Source organism: Lepidochelys olivacea, assembly GCF_965140295.1.
Source record: "Lepidochelys olivacea isolate rLepOli2 genome assembly, chromosome: 11".
In the NCBI taxonomy this organism is placed as follows: Eukaryota; Metazoa; Chordata; order Testudines; family Cheloniidae; genus Lepidochelys; species Lepidochelys olivacea.
Window position 1 is genome coordinate 53,611,629 of NC_140421.1, and position 22,692 is coordinate 53,634,320.

The 22,692-nt window shown below is 41.9% G+C and overlaps 1 protein-coding gene across 5 annotated transcripts in view; it reads left to right on the top strand.

Moving 5' to 3' along the window:
• MYO1B (myosin IB) overlaps positions 1-13,393 on the top strand; it is a 185,098-nt gene extending 171,705 nt beyond the window's left edge. For all 5 annotated transcript variants that reach the window (XM_084643733.1, XM_084643735.1, XM_084643732.1 and 2 more), the window contains 2 exons: positions 1,105-1,232; positions 11,734-13,393. In XM_084643733.1, the coding sequence (XP_084499859.1) occupies positions 1,105-1,232; positions 11,734-11,857 (252 nt within the window). In that variant the 3' untranslated portion in view covers positions 11,858-13,393. The remainder of the gene's footprint in view (positions 1-1,104; positions 1,233-11,733) is intronic.
• Positions 13,394-22,692: the final 9,299 nt, after the last annotated feature.

The following is a 22,692-nucleotide window of genomic DNA, read 5'->3' on the forward strand; positions in this document are numbered from 1 at the left end:
ATTCACTTGTGAAAATGAGACCTAGTGATTTGCTTCAGCCTTTTCAGGATTAGACTTTTCCCATTTGTGAAATGGCCCTTTAGTCTGGTTTTTATTCATAGTGAAAACTTGTCTTTAGCTTTTTAACCCCTCCTATAGTTTTCCCTGACTCTTCAGTGTAACTGAAGTATAACGAACAGATTAGTAAATATGTTTCTGCTCTTTAGGGAAAGTGGGAAGTTAGATTAAATATCATCCCCTTTTTTTCTTCTGAATAAACTTATTAGCTTCTATATCTAGGCTTCTAAAAACTCTTCGATAATATTTTTACCACATTTTTATTGTTCACTTCATCTTACTCCCTGCATTCATCATCACTAACTTTACCATTCATCCACTCGATGGGAGCTCAAAGAAATTTACATTATTATATCACTAATTTAGTTACCAATCTAAAAGAATCTACAGATACTTTTGTTTCTCTTCACTGTTTGTAGAACCCTCTTAAAAATCTATTCTGTCAGCGTTTTTCTTAAATGGAGCTGATAGCCTAGCTGTTTTGTTGAACAAATTCCATTTATATAGTGCCCTGTCATGCCAGAACATCTTTTTCTGTGCGCTAGTATCAACAATTGGTTTCAGTTCCTGATATAGTGTGAATTGCTGTGATGTAGCCAGCAGAGGGAGACTAAAACAGTGCATTTCTGTAGGATCTATAAAGTTTAGTGGCTTTCCTTTGGGCTGAGGGGGAATTTACCTTGATATTTAGAATCCCACGGAGCTTTCTCATCAGATTCTAACAGGTTTAAAATTGGGTCATATATGAAGTCCAAAACTTGAACGGTGTTCCTTTTTAACTTAGAAGTCAAAATACTGGTGACAGGAAACCTCCTTGCTACTCTGTCTTGCCCAGTGGTGTGCTTTACTGGTATTTGATCCTTATGTTTTGCATTTTGGGGGGTGGCATAGGAAGGAGGGGGTCTAAAGTCTGCTTACCTATATATATATATATATATATATATATATATATATATATATATATATATATATATATATATATAAAATGCTACAGGATTCCTCTGAGTGTATTTGTGGTGATACTAACGACATTTCTTTCTGTTTCAGGGCTCAGGAGCAGCTGGTAAAGGGGATTTCCTGTTCAGCAGTGATCACCTTATTGAAATGGCCACCAAGCTTTACCGCACCACTCTCAGCCAGACCAAACAGAAGCTCAACATCGAGATTTCTGATGAGTATGTTTATTTTTTGCTTGTTTTTAAAAGGACATTTCCTTCAGTGCAGCATGCTGATAGGTTCATCAGTCAAAAAATCTAACCTTGGATAAACAAAAGGGCATTGTGTAACTGGGATTTTTTTTTCTGATGACAGAAAAATAACTTGTAATGAGGAATTCCAGTTTTCTGTTTCTATCTGTGCTCATTTCCAGTATTCGTTTTTGGCTGTTTTAGAGCCTTGAAACTCAGCAGAGAAATTCTTTGTTTTTTAGGTTTGTTTGAAATGAGACTGTATACGTTTGAGCAGAAATCATATTTCATTATCAGTGAAATTAAATAAACAAAAATTCAATGTAAAACCATCTTTTACTTGTATACATTTGTTTTCACACTGTGTGTAACCCACATACATAAGCAGCGTTACATGCTGCTACTCTGTGTGACCAAATAGTGAATCATGGAGAACATGAGCAGAAAACGATACAGGCTGCAATTGACAGAAACAAAACGTTAAAAGGATGTCAGTTCATCTGAAAGATCCTCTACTTTCTTTTCAGTGTATGTTGCTTAAAATTCCTGTTGATGTTTAATGAGTTGTTTGTGGCTTAAGCAGAAAACTGGAATCTCCAATTATAAATTGTGTCCATTGGGTTCTGTTTCATGTTTTGGTCTCTTTAGTAAGATTCAGATTATCAATGTTATTAGAGTAAAGTTATCATCAATGCATAGAGTAAAGTTGCCCTGTAAATTAGCTTTTACTGATTAAGTGCAAGGTCTGTTAAGAAATAGACCACCAACTGTTTTCGGACTTAGGGCCTGATTCTGCCACATTTGCTCATGTGGCGTAGAAACATATTCTGAGTAATGCCACTGATTACAGTGGGACTGCTCATAGAGTAAGGTACTGTTCCTTTTGAATAAAGGAGGCAGAATCTGTCCTTTTTTCTTCAAGTGGTGTCCCTGTGGGTGCTCCACTTCAGGTATCTGTGTGTCCAGGCACCATTGATCGGAGATCTTTGGAAGCAGTGCCCGGTCGGGACGTGCGTGTACAGTTGGTGTCTTGTGGCGTCTTTGGAGTCTGTTTGGCGCGCGTGCGTTTCAACCCTCTGAGTTCCTTCTCAACTGTCCTTGGCTGAAGATGGAACTCGGAGCAGTGCTGAACCTCTTTCCCCATTTTGAAAGAAAATTAGTTTTAGTTAGATAAAACCTTCCCTGTTACTACCCTACCTTTAGACGGTTGCATAGACCTCACTAAAAACAAAACAACCTCCCCCCCCCCACCCCTCAAAACAAAACACCTAGTTTTTCTTAACCCCTCTTCCCCCTTTGGGAGTGAACCCCACTAAGGTCTCATTCTTAGACCTTCTTCAGTGGGCCACATTAAAGATGCCGGGGTTTCCTGGTTTAAAAAATGCGACTCTTGCAAGGACCCCATACCACGCTCGGACGGACAATCCTGGTGTGTCAAATGCATCGATGAGACGCACGTCCCACCTAAGAGCATCCACTGCAATCCTCTAAAAACCAGAACTTGCTGCGACCGAGACCTGCTTTTAAAGATGATTCTTCTGGAGAAATCCCTCCAACCTGATTTGGAGACGGGCAGAACAAAACCCTCTCCTAGGTGCTCTCTGACCAGTTTGGAACCGACCAAGAGCATGGCTCCACCATCTCACAAGAAGAGGAAGAGAGCCTCAACTTCCACAAACAGAGACTTGGGCACAAACAAACGGTCCCCAGCCAGGTCCTTGCCAGCAGTCCAGCTGCCTCAGGGGTCAGCACCTGCGACATTCCCGACACCTCTGGCACTGGGCATATGGTGCAGAAAAATAAGGCGTCAAGACCGCATCATGGCCAGGTCTCCTCCTCAGCACTGGCACCCGCGCCGGAGTCGGCGCCGTCCGCTCACAGAGCCCCGGCACCGACAACACCATTGGCATGGCACCGACACACCATCCGGCACCGGCTGCTGGTGCTGCCATGGGGCCACCGGCAGCAGCCAAGACCAAAGACAAACAGCTTAAACCAGGGGTGGGCAAACATTTTGGCCCGAAGGCCACATCAGGGTTGCGAAAATGTATGCAGGGCCAGGTAGGGAAGGCTGTGCCTCCCCAAACAGCCTGGCCCCCGCCCCCTGACTGCCCCCCTCAGAATTCCCAACCCATTCAACCCCCCCACCCCGCTACTTTTCTCCTGACCAACCCCTCCCGGAACCTCCCACCCCTAACGCCCCCTCTGGGACCCCACCCACTATCCAATCCCCCCTGCTCCCTGTCCCCTGAGTGCCCCAACCCCTGTCCACACCCCCACCCTCTCAGAGGCCCCCTGGGACTCCCATGCCTATCCAACCCCTCCTCTTCCCCATCCCCTGACCACCCTCCGCCCCCGAGCCTCCGCCCAATCCAACTGCTCCCTGTCCCCTGACTGCCCCCAGGAACCCCCTGCCCTATATCCAATTCCTCCACTCCCCACCCCCTTACCATGCCAGAGCCAGCCACGCCGCTGCGCTGCCTGGCAGGAGCTCGCCACCTGGCGGAACCTGCCACACTGCCCAGAAGGGGTGGCGGGCCAGCCAGGAGCTCAGGGGCCAGGCAGGATGGTTCCACGGTTTTCCCACCTCTGGCTTAAACCAACGGCTTCTGACTAAATCCTCGGTGCTGCATGCTCCGGTGCAGATGCAATTTCTAACACATCAAGACATCTCAGTGGATTCGCATCTACTCAGTACTCAGGGCTCACCCTTGAACCAGCCATCCTCTCCAACTGAACGCTCTGTCTTCACAAACGACGATAATGATGATCACAGAGGTGCAGTCTTTTCTCCACCTGACTCTCTCTTCCACCACAACAAAGACCACCTCACAGGAACATGCATCAGAGGGACCAACCCCAATTCCCATGGTTTGCTCCACCAAGGATGGGACCTCAACTACCATGCTCCATGCAATGGGCACCGTGGGACCCATGGGCACCCTATAAGGCCCACTATTCCTGCACCTCCTCACCCCATAGAGCACAGATCCACTCTCCAGCTGGATCCCCAATGCCATGCACGTCTAGAACCCTTGAGGATCCACATGAGGAAGTGGAGGAAGAGCCCACACCTGATATGGAGTTGCCCGAACACAACTCCTCTTCTTTGCCTAATGAAGCCGTCGTGCCACTCCCACCAATTATGGCAGGTGGCTTCAAGCAATTTCAGGAATTATTTAAGAGGGTTGCAATCAGCCAGGACATTCCATTGGAGGAAGTACAGGAGAATCAACATAAACTCTTGAAGATCCTCCAACCCTCAGCGTCCTCAAAGATTGCACTCCCCATAAACAACGCCATATTAGAACCGGATGACACTATCTGGGAGACACCAGCCTCCATCCCGCCAACCTGTAAAAGGGCTGACCGGAAATATTATGTCCCAGCTAAGGGCATAGACTTTTTATTTTCATACCCACAGCCCAACTCCCTTGTGGTTGCAGCGGCTAATCATAGGGCTAAGCAACCTCATTACCGGTCCACACCCCAGGAAAAAGTCCTCAAACGCCTTGACCTCTTAGGTTGCAAGGTTTACATATCCTCTACTCTCAAATTTAGAATTGCCAACTATACCGCTCTTCTCACTAGCTATGACTTTGACAATTACAACAAACTCTTTGAATTTATCTCCCACATCCCAGAGGAGCGAAGAGCGGATTTTAAATTGGTCCTGGCAGAGGGACAGCTAGTATCCAGAATGGCGCTTCAAGCATCTCTGGACATGCCTGACATGGCAGGTCGCACCACAGCCACTGCGTAGGGCCTCTTGGCTCTCCATCTGGCATCCCTAAAGAGCTGCAGACCAAAGTGGAGGATTTACCGTTCGACAAAGACAAACGATGGAAAAAACGATGAAATCCTTCACACGATGAAAGATTCCAGGGCTACCCTGCAAACACTAGGGATCTACACCCCTCCTTCCAAGAGAAAGAGATACCAGCCTTACCAGAGGTCTCACCCGCAGCAATACAACCACCCACAGTCCAAGCAGTACGAGACTGGGAAGTCCCACAGCAGGTCTAACCAGATGTCAACTAACCCAGTCGGAACAACCTACGTCCCGCCAGTCAGGCAACAAACCACAATTTTGAAGTCTTGGTTGAGGATCTGAGTGACCACTCCTTACCGCCATCGCCTCCAATGCTTCCCTTGGCGAAACATCACACATGATCACTGGGTCCTGGAAATAGTGCAGTTGGGCTATTTCATGCCCCCCTACCCTTTCCATCCCTCTTCAGGGTCCCCTCTTATGAACACCTACTTCAGGAGGAAGTAACTCGACTACTCCTCTTAGGTGCAGTGGAATGAGTTCCAACACAACACAGAGGGAAGGGATTTTACTCCCACTATTTCTTGACCCAGAAGAAAAGCAGAGGATGGTGACCCATTCTAGACCTGCAACAACTCAACAAATTTATCCACCCCCAAAAATTCAGAATGGTCACGTTAAGCACAATAATACCGGCGCTGGAACGAGGGGACTGGTTCTCACCCCTCGACCTACAAGACACACATTTCCATATCTCCATATACCCAGCAGACAGACAATTACTACGGTTCACAGTGGGACATGACCACTTCCAATACAGAGTGCTCCCATTCGGTCTTTCCACTGCACTGCGGGTGTTTTCCAAGACTCTCACGGTGGTAGCGGCCCACCTCACAAACAAGGGATCATATTTTTCCCGTGACTGGAAGACTGTCTTGTCAAGGGCCGATCGTACGAAGAAACGCCAACGGCCATGCTATCGACCATCGCTTTTTTCCAAAGGCTCGGACTGCAAATAAACTTCCAAAAGTCCACTGAGACACCTACAAGCAAATGGAGTTCATTGGGGCTTACCTGGACTTGACCCTCGCCAGAGCCTTCCTCCAGCAGGCCAGGTTCCTCACCATCAAACACCTCATACACATGGTGTCCCCAGAATGGGTCTGCAACTTCTGGGCTACATGGCAGCTGCCAAGTTCGTGGTGAAACACGCCAGGCTACACATGAGGTGCTTACAGGGCTGGTTGAGTTCAGTATGCAAACCCACCAAGCACAGCCTCCACATGATGGTAACTCCACCCGCAAACGTGCTGAACTCACTGCACTGGTGGACAGAAAGGGAGAATATATGCACAGGAGTTCCCTTTTGCCAAAATCCCCCAGCACTCATGCTCACCACACACGCCTCCCTGATAGGCTGGGGTGCACACCTGCAACACAACATGACACAAGGCAGGTGGTCTGCACCAAAAGCCCATCTGAATATAAAGCTCCTAGAACTGAGAGCTGTCAAGTATGCCTGCCTTCACTTCCTCTCACTCATTCGAAATAAATCTATTCAAGTACTCACGGACAACATTGCATGCATGGGGGAGCAAGATCACGCTCCCTCTGCATAGAAGCCATCAAACTTTGGAACTGGTGCATGCGACATTGCATAGACATCACGGCTTCATACCTGCCAGAGTGTCAGCACACCACTGCCGACACCCTCAGCAGGCACTTTTCACAGGAACACGAATGGGAACTAAATCCTGTAATTGAATCCCACCTAGTCTCCCTTTTGGGCTGTCCTTTGATAGACCTATTCGCCAGAGCAAGGAATCGCAAATGCCAATTATTTCACTTCAGAGCGGGACTCGGGACTGGCTCCTTGGGAGACCCATTCCTAATCCCATGGAACAGGACACTCATGTATGCATTCCCTCCGATTCCTCTAATAAAGTGTTCTCTGCAAGATCAGGGACGACAAGGCCAAGTTCATATTTATCGCCCTGGCATGGGCCAGACAGACCTGGTATCCTTACCTGCTTCACATGTCGATCTACCCTCCGAGAACTCTCCCGATGAGACTGGACCTCCTCTCCCAGAGTGACGGTTGCATCCTCCATCCACAACTGGAGAAACTTCATTTGACGGCCTGGCTCCTCCTTGGTGCCAGTTGCACGAACTGGCCTTTTTGGAGCAAGTCAGACACGTGTTATGACACAGAAGACGCAACTCCATCCACAATGCTTACCTCCAAAAGTGGAAACGTTTCTCGATGTGGTGCTTACAGAAAACCCTCACACCCTGCACCACACCCCTTCCCAATATCCTAGACTACATTTTAGAACTCAAAACAAAGGTTTATCGCTCAGCTCCATCAGAGTTCATCTCGCAGCAATCAATGCACAGGTGAGTAACCTTCTCTTAGCATTAGTGAAATTAACAATTTCTCTAGGCAAAACGTGGACCCTGTATGTGCTGTTGCTCACTTAAGCATAGGCTGCTGCCTAAAGGTCCTGTAATGTGAGTGCGATTTATGGATCTGATAGATGCTGAAATGTAGGGTTAACTTGAAAAGTTAGAGTTGTTGCTACGAGGAGTCCGGTGGCACCTTTAAAGACTAACAGATTTGTTTGGGCATAAGCTTTTGTGGGTAAAAAACCCACTTCTTCAGATGTTGTTCCTCAGTTGTTGCTCTTCATCTGAAAATATCAACTTTTTTCTTAGTGCTATAAAAAGTGCAATTAAATTTACTCAACCATAAGTATAGGTGCCCTGAGCATTTTAAAATGTTGAGGCAATTCCAAAACAAGGATCTCATGTAATGCTCAGTGGAGAGGCATATGCTATCAAAATCACATTTCAGCATGCATGTTAGGCTGTTTAGTGCACTTGTGTGGCCTGTCTGATGACTGAGATCTTGTCATCTTTCCTGCTAACAATCTAAGTCTTCACAGAGGCTTGCATGTTTGCTTGTGGATCTGTTGTCTTGGAAATTAAAACCCTTCAGGCATATGTTGTCCTTGTATTTATCCACACAAAAGTATGTAAAGAACTTCATAGTACCACCATGTTTAGTGATGGAGAAATATTGCTTTGCTGTCCCTTCTCAAGTGTAGATCTAAACACAGCTGCATGATTAGGAACCGAGGAAAAACGATGTGCCACGTCCTTGGCGTTGCTGTTTCTGCTGGGCACTGCTCCTTGGGAAGGGAGTACCTGCAGGCAAGAGTACCATTGACCTGTGTTTATGCCCAGTCAATCATTTTTTTTTTTTCAGTCGGGGCAGGCTGGGGGGGTAGGATAGTTTTCCATTGTAGTGTATTTGCATTTATTTATTTATTGTAGTGTATTTGGCTAACTGCTGAGCCAATCAGATGTGCTGAAATGGGGTTATCTATCTTCTGTATTGTCATTTTTATCAGCAAAACTCTCACAAGACATGGTGAGCCAGCTGCAGGGGTTTAGGGTGACCAGAGGTCCCAGTATTTGGGGCTGTGTCTTATATAGGCGCCTATCTCCTCCTCTTCTCTCCCCCCCCCCCCCCCCGATTTTCCACACTTGCTGTCTGGTCACCCTACAGGGGGTTGTTTCAGGAGGTCAGAACATCAAGGAAAGTGCAGCACAGATGACACAGCCTGTGGATGTCGGCACTTAGTGGCACTTCTGGATGCTGCGTGGCTGGGAGCTCTGAACAAGTGACTCTTCAGCGTCTGGTATTGTACAGCAGGAAGAATATACTGAGTGGAAGCTCTGCAAAGCTCAGGCTGCTTCCTCCCCTGAACTTTGCAGACAGCTTGATTTTGATTTTCCAGCTGAAGGGGAAACTTCTTTGAAGTTTTTGGCCTCTACTGGAAGACTTCTTAAAGATGCTGAAAGGAAAATCTGCCTATTACAAAAGACCTATTTTAGGTCAATGGGAGTTGTGGAAGAGCCAAACAGTGATGTGGTGCTGTCTTGTTTACTGCTGTTAGCCTCAGATACCCCTTTGCTACATGTGGTGGTGGTGAAATTCAGAAAGACTTAATAAAGATGCATTGATGGTTTTTAAGCAACTGGATGATTGCAAGGGAGTTTTTTCTACACTCAGTGGAAAATGAAGGGTTAGAGACACCAGATTGCAGAATTGAATCGATCTGGACTGCAGGAAGTAGCTATCAGAAACTTACAGATGGCTGAGAAGGGGCTGTGAAATTTATGTAATCACAAAATAGAGAACTGTGAAAACTGACTGAGAGTAAGAAATATGAGGGTTACTAGACTCCAGAAACACAGAATGGAAGCAATCCAGAACAAACGTGCTCCGAGTGTTCATAATTTTGGTGCCTGACCAGTCTGTGCCACAAACCATAGCCAGTCTGTGCCATTTAATTTCATGTAACCAACAGTTCCTCTGGGGAAGGAAGCAGCTGGATATGGTCTTTATTATATTTCTGGTGAGGATGGTTCAATGGTTAGAGCATTAGCCTGGGACTTGGGAAACCTGGGTTCAAGGAAACCCCACTTTGCCACAAATATCCTGTATGACACAGGGGAAAGTCACTCAGAACTTCTCTATGCTTCCATTCCCCATCTGTAAAATGGATATATTAGCAATTCCCTAGCCCACAGAGTGTTGTGAGGATAAATACATTAGATTGTGAGGCACTCAGATACTACAATAATGGTGGCCATAAAAGTATTTATCTACAAGAGAAATTCTCCAGAAATCATAAGTTCTGTACATCTAGAATAGTTTCCCTATCAACTGAGCGTTCCAGATTGTTTCATGATACTCAGTAAAACCATCTGCAGGTTGGGTTACCTTCTACAGGTCAGAGTTCTAATGCTACACCTTGGTGTAAAATGAGAAAGATCCTTTTCTGTATTAACTTCAGTCTTAATGGCTACTTGGGAATACTGTTGGGCAAAACTTCTGGAACCCTAAAGTGTTTATCAGTATGTGTATTGACTGTTAGATGCACACAATCTTTATTCCACTTTTCCCCAGACAGAAATCTATTGTATAGTGGTTATGCAAGGTAGTTTTATGCGACACAACACTTAACTATATTTTTAAGGTTATTTGCTCCTTGAACAACATTATCATCTTTGAAACAGTCTGCAGACCTTGGGAATTTGATATTTTAGCATTTATGGCAATGGATATAGTTAGAGAAGGATTTTGGAAAACCAGTAGAAGAGCAAGAAGATCTGTTCCAGTGCTGCAGTAAGTGGGGAATAATTGTAAATGTCTCAAATACAAGATCTCTTTGCCCTCGATACATTGTCACATCAATTTTGCCCTGGACTAAGATTTCTGTGTATTAGCCATGTGACCCAGTCTCAGCAAATGGTTAGTGGGTGTAGATTCTATACCCTGAAACTACTAGCAGTGGCGGGAAACAGTGCATATTTATTTTAGGAAGTTTTCTCAAGGAACAATGTAGACAATATATTTTCAAGAAATCCCATAATATACATCTATACATCCTGTTTTAATTTTTAAAAACTTTGTTTACAAGAGTGGTCTCATCACAGGACCTTTTTTATTATTCGGTGCATGTAATCTAGACGTTAACCTTTGGTAGAAAGTGGATTTGCATTTCTGAAATTATGTTCAGTGTGGGCAGTCAGAATACCTGAGTTTTACTATCATGAAGATCAGCAGTAACAGGGAAAGCAAGTTGCTCTTCAGCAGATTGTAAACTCCCTTCATAGTAGGTCATCCTCTCTTTCAATTTAGAAGACATTTTATGTTTTGTTTCTTTGAAATGGTTAGGGATAAACTTGTTCAATCTTGTCTTTCTTGAAACTATGATTAGAAAGCATCCTGCCAAATCTGCTGACAGAGCACAATCAGATGTGATGGCTCTGATGTGCCTGTTTTACATTGGATGTAATATACTGATATCCATCACAATAATTCCTATCACGCCTATAGGCAATTAGATTGCCTGATCTAAAGGGTAGTGAGAAAGGGGAAGAAATAAAATATTGTGGGGGGAAAGGTAGTGATGCTTGGGTCTGTAGAGTTATAGTATACACATGACCATTGTTAAAATATCAGATGGTGTCCGGAGAAATGAGCACAGGGCTAGGAATTGGCAGGTCCTTGTTTTGCCACTTACTCGTGTGTTCTTAGGTGAGTCCTTCCACATTTGTCTCAGTTTCCCCACCTGTAAAATGGGGCTCTTATTTACCCGCCTTCAGTGAGGCGTATTTGAGGATTAATTGGTATATATCTATACTGTACTTTAAACGTAGACCTTAAGAGGTCATCTAGTCCCTCCTCTAGGACTGAGGCAGGATTAAATATATCTGGACCATCCTTGACTGGTGTTTCTCAGGCTAATATTCTGGGGGTGTATTAACAGGAGTGTTGAATGATGCTAAGTGTTGGTTGTTGTCATTTTGATATTTTCATGTATTAATCACACTTTTTCAAACAGACCATTCTGAATGTTTCCTTTCTAAACTGGTACTGCAAAAATCTAGAGTTTGAAAATCTGACAGTGGAAGATAATTGAACACAAGGGAGCATAAATGGACAAAAATAATATATAACAGAACATTTCCTAGTTTCTAACCCTCTTTTATTACTAATACCATAAACAATTTCATGAGGTAATATCATATACTTTTTTCTTGTTACAGTAGCTAATGAAAGAGACTCTTGCACAAAGGACTATTTGCTGTACATGTGGTTTTTCCACCCTTAATTAAAACCCATTTTATTCCATCTCCTAGGTTCCTGGTTCAGTTCAGACAAGACAAAGTATGTGTGAAGTTTATACAGGGCAACCAGAAAAATGGCAACATCCCAACTTGTAAACGAAAAAACAACCGGCTCCTTGAAGTTGCTGTACCTTAACTGCAGTTGATCCCTCTACCTTTCATGGACTTGTTTTTTGTTATAGTGCAATTTTTAGTTTTTTGGGCTGCTAGTGGCTAATAGCTGTAGAAACCCTTGGCAAAATATTTGACTAATAAGCTTTTAAATCTTTCTTAATGCAGTAGTTTTAACCCTCAAAATGTACATTTTGTCCAGTGGCAGCATTTTATGAACTGGCAAAATATCTGTTGCATATGATATGTGCTCTTTGTTTAGCCATCACATTTTAGTACAGCATACCATAAACCCACATATTAATGAAAAAACTATTAATACTCATTGGAGTAGAAATCTGCCTAACAGAAGATATATAGATTGCATCATAAAAGACATGATGCTTATTGGTAACTTCTGCCCATTGCATTTTTATACCAATCTCTGCTGATCTAAAAGGTTAATTGTTTGCTACCATTAGAGAGACTGGTAAAATTATGAGACTGAAACAGTAACTTTAATTGTAAACAGCTCTAAGAGGTATGTAACTTGATCTTTAACAGAATATAGCACAGGGGAACCTAATTCTGCAAAGCAGAAGGAATGTACAACTGCCTATGCAGCATATGCATATGGTTTTTATTTGCAGTAAAGAAGCTGGTGTTTCAAAACAGGCTTTCTAATTAGGTCAGATATTTTTAATGACTATACAGTAGGAAGCAGAGTAGAATTAAGGCAGCAACAACATATTTCTTTCATTCACAAAAGCGATATAATTCAAAGCATATTTTCTATTCTGCTTTTTTCCTTAAATTACTGGTTAACATTAGATCCTGAAAAATGCAGTAGCATGAATAATGAAAACTGCAAGGTATTTAAACTGGTTAGTTATTTGAAGAGTTAGTCTTTTTCAGATATGGGCATGTACAATGTGCAATAAAACACCCATGACATTTTGTGAAAAATTATTTATAATACACTTTTGTGTGTAAGAGAGAGATGATTGGTACAGCCTGCATAGATGATGTAGGGATGAAAGTAGGTTTGTGGTTTTAATTTGCAGTTTTTTAGAATGTACACTACAGTTGTCAATTTGGGAAAAGTACTTAGAATTAAAAAGTTTCGTGATGCTGGGGGATGATGTATATAAATTGATATAATAATAAAATTGTCCTAATTCTCTGATGATTGGTACTCTTATGTTATAACCATATTTTTGTATTTCAAAACTGTTTTTTATAAGTTTTTTTGTGCCTGATGTAATGTGTGCACAAAAACACTTTACAATCAAGAACTGCATTATAAACTTTCAGTGTAACTGACTGCAATTAATCTTTTATAAACCAGAAGCATTAGCTGAAAGCATGGATTTATGGGGACACTTTTGAGTTTTTAGATAGGGGTAACTATTCAAGTGAAGGGTTTGTTGAATGTAATTGTTTGATTTGTTGATGAAAGGACAGTTGAGAAGTACTGCGTGCTTGCAGGCTGATACAAATCCCTGCCTTCAAAGACAGGTTAAGACACCAGATATGCAATGCTGAAAACAAGCATAAATAAAGTAAAGATAAACAAAGTTCAGAGTCTCATTAGTCTCCTGTTGGTGAAGTTATGTAGTATTTGTGAAGGTTTCCTTATGTTGTTGTTCTATTGTAATGTAGACTTTCAATATTAAAACCCTGCTATTTATTGCAGCAGTCACCAGGGCTTCACACGCACTCCTTACATGTCCAGAAAAACAGTTGTTCCACTTTTGAAATTTTTGTCACATTTTTTTTGGTTTGGGTTAAAATGAAATAAAAGGGTTTAGCTGTGATTGGGGCACAAAATGGTTGCTTCCGCTTGTCTCCTTAATGCTACCCAGGTGCACTTTTTTTTTAATTCAATATTGGTGAAACTTGTGTGTTAAACTTTTCGTAAATGAGACAAAAGCTACCCCTTTCTCGTAATCTTTTAGTAATACCTAAAGGCTCGAAATAAATCTGTGTTGTCAGATTAATTAATTTTAAGTTTTAAAGCAGCCTCCAATTTCTAGAGCAATATTAGGGTGCACTCAGATTATGAAGTCATTGCCCAGAAAACATAGCACAAAGGTGGTGATCTAACATTTCAAACTCCATTCTTCACATACAATGAATTAAAATTTCTGCTTGGCAAAGTGTAATCCAGTTAAAGCTACAAGGGCTTGTAAAGTTGTTTAACCTTTCAGACTGCTTCCACTAGGAACCTATTAGGGCCAAATTTTCAAAAAATAACCTGGAAATAAGGAAAGCAGACATGTAAATTCTGTCATTGGGAATGAGCGACAGGAGATGGATCACTGGATGATGACCTGTTCTGTTCATTCCCTTTGGGGCACCTGGCATTGGCCACTGTCAGAAGACAGGCTACTGGGCTAGATGGACCTTTTGGTCTGACCCAGTATGGCCGTTCTTATGTCATTGGTTCCTGCAATTGTTTGCATGTGGAAAATTAGTGGTGGAATTCAGGAGCATTTGAACACTTGACCCATGGAATCAATGTTACCTTTTCACTTTGGCATCAAGTCACTATATAAATGACTTCAATTTTATCCTTGGTGTGTATTTAAAATGATTATACTAAAAAGATAGTTGAGATATTTGAAGAAGATGAAGGTCTTTACCTTGGTTTCTATTGTGTTGTTTGTTCTCCCAAACTGTGGTCATTTCTAACCTGTGAACTTCGTCATATATTGCAATTGGACACCTACAAAATTATTGGATTCTAAATGTACAGAGAGGTTTTTTTGAACATACATTATTTGGATATGTTCATTTAGTCATGATATTTTGAAGTTTAGAATAAGTATGCAGGGTGTTGAAAAGAAAATATACGGTCATGTAGTTAGTTTCCTTTCCTTCCCTTTCCTTTCTTAACCTACTCTGGTGCAACTGTAAAAAGGGGCAAAAACCTGCTGGTGCTGAACTTACGTATCCCTTTATCTGTAATTTTTCATCTATCATTGGAACTCTCAGTCAAGGATCACTGTTGGAGGGAACTCCCTGCATGAGACTTCACCAAATAAGAAATAAAACTTTGTTCCTAGACCCATATCCTCTCTAAATCTGTAAGCTGCTACTAGTACTCCTTACAAGTTTTACCTGCATGGGATTGGGAAGAAGTTCAGATTTCAGGTTAAACATAATATTCAGGTTAACCTGATATTGATGAGTGGTTTAGGAAAACATAAAATCTGAATTTTATGTGTAATTTTCTTGTGAAGCAACATCTCTTTCCAAATGATTTCACAATAACCTTTTTTTCTTTCTTTCAATGACGTTCTACTGTGTGCAATGTGATGTGAATGAGTTAAACCTTTCTCTAGACATTGCTTTCTTTGAACATTCTGCAAATTCAGCGTTCCTGTTGCCAGGATTTGGATTGGCTGCCCAAGGGAATAGTGTAAATAGGCCAGATTAACTTGATTTTCATAAAATGGCATCAAGCCACAAACCTGTTTTTTGTTTTTGTTTTATGGAAGAGAAGAAGAGATTTTCCTTTTATGTTTTTTTTACAGTTTTATACTGAATTATATAATTGATTTTTCATTATACAAATCACGTCATAAGTAAACTAAGATGTACAGCATAAAGAACAGCATTCGTATTAGGCCAGGTTTGCTTGTGTTTTGTTTTGCTTTTGCCAGAAGTGAAAGTATTGTTTTTCTAAACACTTCTGGAACCAGTTAAAAAGCCTAAACTTAAATATAAAATATCTTTCCCCTTCTGCTGAATTTTCATTGTTTAATAGTTAAGCCTTTAAATATTTAAGTCCTTACTTTTGAAAAACCTATTTCAATGTTCTGTAGGATATGATATAGTTTATTTCTGCAAATGGCACTGTAGTATAATTGCTATTTGAAGAGGAGAGGAAGGGCAACACAAATTAAATATTTAAGCTTCTCTGGACATTAAAATGTTTCAAGGATAGAAAAGAAAAACTAAACAGTTTAAAGGGGATACCATCAACTTAAACTTCACACACATCTGTATTGTGGCAAGTAACACCCATGATCACTGTAACAGGAAAACACAATTTTTCCTGTCATCTTTGCTCCTTCGGCATCTTTATTTCTGTGCATTTGACAATATTTTGCATATGGTCAATTTCACTGTTTCCATTGTATAATCAGTTTCCCCTGGAATTTGGCACACAAGAATAAGGGAGAGAAAAACATTTTAAAAAACTATTGTAAAATCCCCTAAATAAACAAAGGTCTCTGGCACAGATTGTAGTAAGTGAAACCACTTTTAAGTAATCTACTTTTAACTGAGTAGATTTCCTATTGAGAGGGTTCTTTCAGTAGCACAGGATTTTTGTAATTCAGGTTACAGACAGGGGGCCTGATCCTGCAGACACTGAAGCACATGCATAACTTCACTTATGTGAATAATACTGTGGACTTCATGTGAGTAAAGTTATCCAAACACCTGAGTGTCTGCAGGATTGAGCCCAAGGGGTACCGTGCTCCTACAAGAGGACAATAATATGTTATGCGTCACTTCTATCTAAAGCTTTTCCATTTTCCCATTTGTTAAGTGAGGTAGTTTCTTCCAGAGGTTGTGCTAAAGGCTGTTCAATACATCGAAAAACATTATTGGCAAGGAGTGTGTTTGGACAACAGCATTTCCTTCTGCTAGAAACATCAATAGAGGTGCTTGTTCTCTGTCTCCATATATACACACAAGCCATATCCTCTACATTAATCCTCAACATTAACTTTGGCATTTAGCTTATGCATCAGAGACTGAGGATTTATAAGGTGGGGTCTCTTAGCCATCTGAGCTTCTTAAAAGGAGGACATGGAGGATGAGGATTAGCGGTGATCCTGATCCTTTTGAACTGCTGCTAATAAAACTGGAAAAATCATCCTTGTATGGTGGGATGGCTTGGGATCAGGAGTTCTGGGAAGATTTAGTGGAATGCATTTGGAAACTGAAAGTAAAGGGGAAGGAAACGCAACTTGGTTTTTCTAGTAACGAAACCCACAGATGAATACTCCATATGGCTTGCTGTTCTTGCCTAGAGTAAGCCTGCCTTTAACAACGGCTGTGAAATGAACATCATACTGCATCCAGACTCCACATCAACTGAAACCAACTCTTACTCCTTCATTGGCTGAAACACTCAACTTTAAAACAACTCAAAAATGGGTGTTAGAAATGGACGTGACTGATGTCATCGTCAACAGATGAAGTTTGTGTGGTAAAAGCTTTTTGAAACAGACTCCCCCGCCAATTCTTGTTATCAAATGTCAACATTTTAATGTGACAGGACAAAATTACATTATACAAACCAGAGCTGCACAAAACAGTTGACACCAACAAAAAGAAAAACAGAGATGTCATTTCTAAAAATCATCATACCTTTATATACTTCCTAGAATGGTACCTGCTTTTAGCTTTCCCCTATTTATGGCTGTTAGGCATTTGGCACTTAGCTTAATCTTTGAAAATTAAATCTAAAATAAAAGTAAACCTCTATTCCAAGAAATAAGTGTACCTTAGGGGTGTGATCTTGCAGAAACAAAGCCATTGACCCATCCGTTTCAACACATTCCCCAACATGTCCATTATTAGCCTAGGTAAGTGTGTACAAATTCTCGTACCCATAGATGGAGACAAGAAACAAGCAAAGCTCTTCTGCTGTCACTCATGCTGCAAAGGGGACGGGCTGACCGTGCTTACAAGTGTGACATGGTTGTCATTGGTGGTTGTCTGATCTAACATCCCTTCTAGAAGGTGGTGGCTGAGTATTTTAATTTCTTCTTCAATGCTCTCTGCAGGAGGGCCGTGCCCTGTAGGCAAGGTAGAGTTCACTGGGATAAGATAAGATAAGTCCTATAGATGGAGAAGCTGCAGATCAGAGGGTAGGTGAGCTTGCCCACGTTCACACCCCAATTTACTCTCAGAACTGGGAGTAGAACCTGAGGCAATTCCTAACTTTCTAGAGCAGAGAAGGAAAAAGCACCATTGAGTGCTCACTTAATACAAACCCTGAGGGGAGGTGTGAGTGTATGGCAAACATGCAGGAAAAGAAACTTAGCTTAAGACTTCCTGAAGCCTTGTGCCATCCTATCACTTTAAGAAGCTTAATATAATTTAAGTTCCATTTGTTTGGTGGTATTTTAAATAACAGGCTTTGACTCGTGAGGATAGCTCAATGGTCGAAACAGCTCAAGGGATCAGATAAAGTCTAATTAGGTTGTCATTAGGAGTGGCACGTACCTAAGATCCCTACCAACCACTTCCTGTGCAAAATGTGTGGAGAACAGAGGAGCCATAGAGTCTGTACATTCAGTGACTCTTCCACCCCTACATATTGGTCTGCGGTTGTGAAATCCTATGGGTTGGAAAATGGAATGGAGAGCTGGGGATCTGTGGAATCCTGGCCCAGAATCTTGCGGACCATGCCCAGTGGATGGAGTCTTCCACTGCACTGGCTTGCAGCCCATAGCAACCCCTCTCGTGTAGCAATGCTGCAGGCCTAGTAGCCAGGCTCCTTGACTCACTGACTTCAACTGTCCTCTGTCCCTCTGCAGCAGGTAAGTAGGAGCTGATGCATTTTGCAGCAAGACCTGCTGACTCTTGCAGGCCCGGCAGGTTTGAGTGTGACTCCACCTCCTACCCCACCTGCATTTTCAGCTGAGGCCAGTTAGGGTAGTGATATTTGGTGGAGAGGAAAGTTAGCCTCCAGGAAGAGGGTACCTGCTTAACCCTGTTCCTTCTGTGCAGGCTAGTATCACAGTAGTCACTCTCCCCATCTCTATTCGCAGCTCTTTGCACTGCTCAGTGGTGGTTAGGAGCATATGCACTTCGAGGATAAAGAATAAAATTGCAATCTATCATTTTAGAGTTTGCTATATTAGCAAAGATTCTCTAAATACTGCTTTGTCTTGCACTTTTCTGGATTTAATTAAGCATGTGGTGAGTGTTTTCTCTCTCTTTATTTTAAATTCAGTTTCTAATTAAGAGCTGACCTTACTGAAAGATGCTTTGTTCCCCTTTCAGGGGCAGATTGCTAACCATATCTAAAGCCCAGCTATTTCCAAAAACTGGAGCAAAAGGAAAAACGTAAGCACAGACGAAGACATGAAAACATTCTCTTGCTCTCCAGGCATCTTTCACCAATCTTACTCTCTCTTAGCATGAGAAATTTTCACAACCAAGTGAGCTGATGCTCTCATAAATCCTACACCAACTTAATTCCTTTCTCCCAGTCTTCAGGACTACAAAATAAATTCCTGTTAGGCTAAAAGAAGGAAAATGGAGAAGTGTGAAAGGTAGCATACAAACGAAGGCACTTAGGACTAGGTTCTGGCAGAGCGAAGGGGCCTAGAAGTGGATGTGAATTACAACCTTAGAATAATGCAGAAAGTGAAACTAATGAAAAATAAAGCAGATGTTACCAATTTTCAGTTACCAATTTAGGAAAGAATCTTTGTTTTAAACTGTTTGTTTGTTTGTTCAAAACTATTTGCAACATGTGCATTCCCTTTGGACAGTCCATCAACTTGGGCTCAAAACTTGTCCCTGTCTTTGTTACCAAATAAATGGATTATGTACTCACAATTTTTTATGTTGGCAAAGTTATGACATCTTGTCTTTTATGAATAACACTCTTATCAGCATGACTTCTGAGCACCTTACAGGTTTATACTAATCTTTAGGTGTGATCTATACTCAGACCTGACTTTTTTCCCCCCTCTCTTTTTGTCCAGGAGAAGGTAGGATTCCTGGGAATTTCACTTTGCTTTTCTATTCTTGGTTCAGTCTATGGCTGGAAAAAAATCACGTAAATCCAATGTTGACGTTGGGGAATAAATGCCCTAAGGGGGGGGGAAATGTATTCCTCCATGTCGGAACACTCCTGCTCATTCTAAAGGTGCCATTTGTGAGTCCTTTCTTTGTCGTAAATCCACAAGCACAGTTGGGTGGCAAAACACGTAGGGTCAGGTGCTCCGTAAGTATGATCTGATGTCTTTATGCCACTTTAAGCCATTTTAGCAGATTAATTGGGACTATATGCCACTGAAGTCCATTAGAGCAACTCCATGGCTGCCCTAGCTCATAACTGGGGTTAGCACAGCACTCGGAATCAAGTCATTGAAGCAGTATTCAGCCACAGGAGAGTATCAGCCCCTGAGAGTCAGTGAGTTTCACTGCCTTGCAGGTTTTTCTTTTACCAACTTCAGTGAGGCTATGAATCCCTGTGTGAATTGGAACTCAGCAGTGCCTCTCAATATGTGTAGCCAGGGCTGGATTAAGGCAATCCAAGCCCCTAGCTGCACCATGACACAGGGTCCCCCTGACGCCTTGCATCCACCCAGAGTATCATGATCTCCTCCCTTCCCAGATAGGCAGATGGCAGCAGCTTGGATCTCCTAATTCCTTGGGAGCAGCAGTGGTCCCCTCCCTGGAGAGTCAGGGGTTGCAACAGAGGCTCTCCCTATACTTACCTTAGCAGGGGAGGAAGGAGTGTGAGCTCAGGAGGTCCCTGGTTCAGTCCTTCATGTGTTGGCCAAGATGGTGGCTGTCACAGATGTAGTTTATCAGAAATAGGGGGACTGTAGCTCCTCCAGCTGAGATGAAAGGATTGGAATTTGATTCTTGTGGAATGTATGCCCGGTCAGTACGAAAGTGGTAGCACCATGCTTTCTTTTAATAGATGGAATGCATGTAATCTGTGTTCAGAAACCATGAGACTGAAGGACATAGAGGTGGAGGGGTCGTCCTGAGTCATCAAGTCCAGTCCTCTGTTATTGGAGCCCAACTAGATTTCCCTTACTATTCCATTTGGGATGTTTTTTCTTTATATGTGAAAAGAAGCCTTCACTGAATATGACATTTAAAACCGTGAATCCTTGGAGGATGCATAAATATCTGTGACAGTGATGTGGCTTTTTTGTGTCCAGTTCCATTTAAATGCTAAGCCCTCTCCATGGGTGAGGAATTCAGCAACCATTTTGTTCTTGGATTTCAGTGCAGACTGTCGGAGGAGAAAGACACTGTGCTTGCTCGTGGACGCTTTACTTTTGTTTTACTTTTTGTACTGTTGCATTCATAAGCTAACAAAGGCCACTGACGCAGAAGGTCTGCTGGCATTTTATGGGAAAATATAAGACTGTTGGCAATGAGTGGGGATGCAAAGCAAAGATCTCAGAGGAAGGGAAGGAGGAGGGATGAGGTCCCCTAGTAAAAATTAATTTTAAAAAAGTCAAATGGCCACTTAGTGGAAATGTAAAATCTGTTAAAATTTAATGAAAATGTTTAATGAAAAAGAGGAACTGTGTTGAACTGAAAAAGAGAAATAGTTCTGAATTACCAGCCTATTCTTTTCCTTAAATATAAATAAAATAAAATAAATTTGGGGCCTAAAAGTACTTGACATTGGCCCCATAAGAAGTGCAGTTTATAGTTTCCTTCTCCTACTAAAATGTATAAATGTATTATGAATATAAACAAGAATGCACCCATTATTGTATGGTCTTGGCTTTGTTATGAACATTTGTCTTAATGAATATAGGTTTGGGAATTTTGTGGGAAAGTCAAACTTGCAAATAAGTTGGTATTCCAGTATTTACCTTTTTTTTTTTTTTTTAAATATATTGGCTCACGTGTGCATACAGTGTACATCGGCATTAAAGACACAGTCCTGGGATGAAATCCTGGTTCTGCTTAAGTCAATGGCAGAACTCACATTGACTTCAATGGGGCCAGGATTTCTCCCGTCTCATGCAGTTTACAATCTGCTATGCAGACACCAAACAGATCATTACAGACTCCGGTTGGGATCATAACGTGACTTCCTCTTCTACTCCCTTTTCAGCGTTCCTGAAAACCAGTTTGAAGAGATCACAATTCACCTTCTATATTCTGTGTTGCAAACATTCCCCCTGTGTCTGTGAGAAATCCATGTGCTGCCAGCATGTGCAGCAGGAATATAGCTGGGAGCATTAGGCACCTCCTTTTAAGATCTGTAGATATGATGTGTGATGTGAACACTCTGACATGGGTTTTCATGCTGGCATCCTTCCAGGCCAAGAATTTCATAGGGAAAATGACGTCTAAATCACTGAAACTCTGCAATGCCTGGAATGTGACCCAAAACTGCGCTCTCTCCAAAGAACAAAGTGCGCGCGCGCCCATTCCTTTAGCCCAGATATGTAATTAGGAAAAAGTTAACAGCTTTATAATTTTAGTCTTTGAATTGGCATTATGCGGAGACCGTGACAATTGACATAAAGACAGAAGTGAGGAAAAGACTGTACAGCCAGCGCAACCCTGGCATGCTTTGAAAGCTTGTTCCTTCAGTCCAGATGTTCTAAATCACATGTGGAGCAGTGTTTGTGGCCAGATTCTGTTTGAAACGAATTGTTGATAGTCTCCTGAGACAGCTTGTGACAAACTGTGTAATAAAAATGCTAAAAATAGCAAGTTATTCCCTGGAAAAGCTGAGTTCCCACAATTCAGTGAGCTGGGAAAATTGTTGAACTTTCTTTGGACACAATGTGCTAGTTCCCTGCTCTTGCAACCTTTCTGGGTCCCCTCCTCTTTGTTTATAATCATTTCTTTTTCTACTAGCTCCAAGTAACCCCGTCCTCAATCTTTACTGTGCAGATAGTGGATGAATTTACCATTCTTTTACTTTTTTAGAAAAAATAATCTCGCACATTAGGAAATGCACTTATTAGATTCAAGCAATGTAGCTGTTTGCAAACAGTTTGCAGTTGTGGCAGGAAGCCTTTCTGTTTCTTGGAAAGCTAAACTGTAGGAAATGTATGAGAAATAGACAGAAAAAACTTGCTAAAATACAGCATCTTAATACAGATGTTTCATGCCACAGAATAAAAATAAACA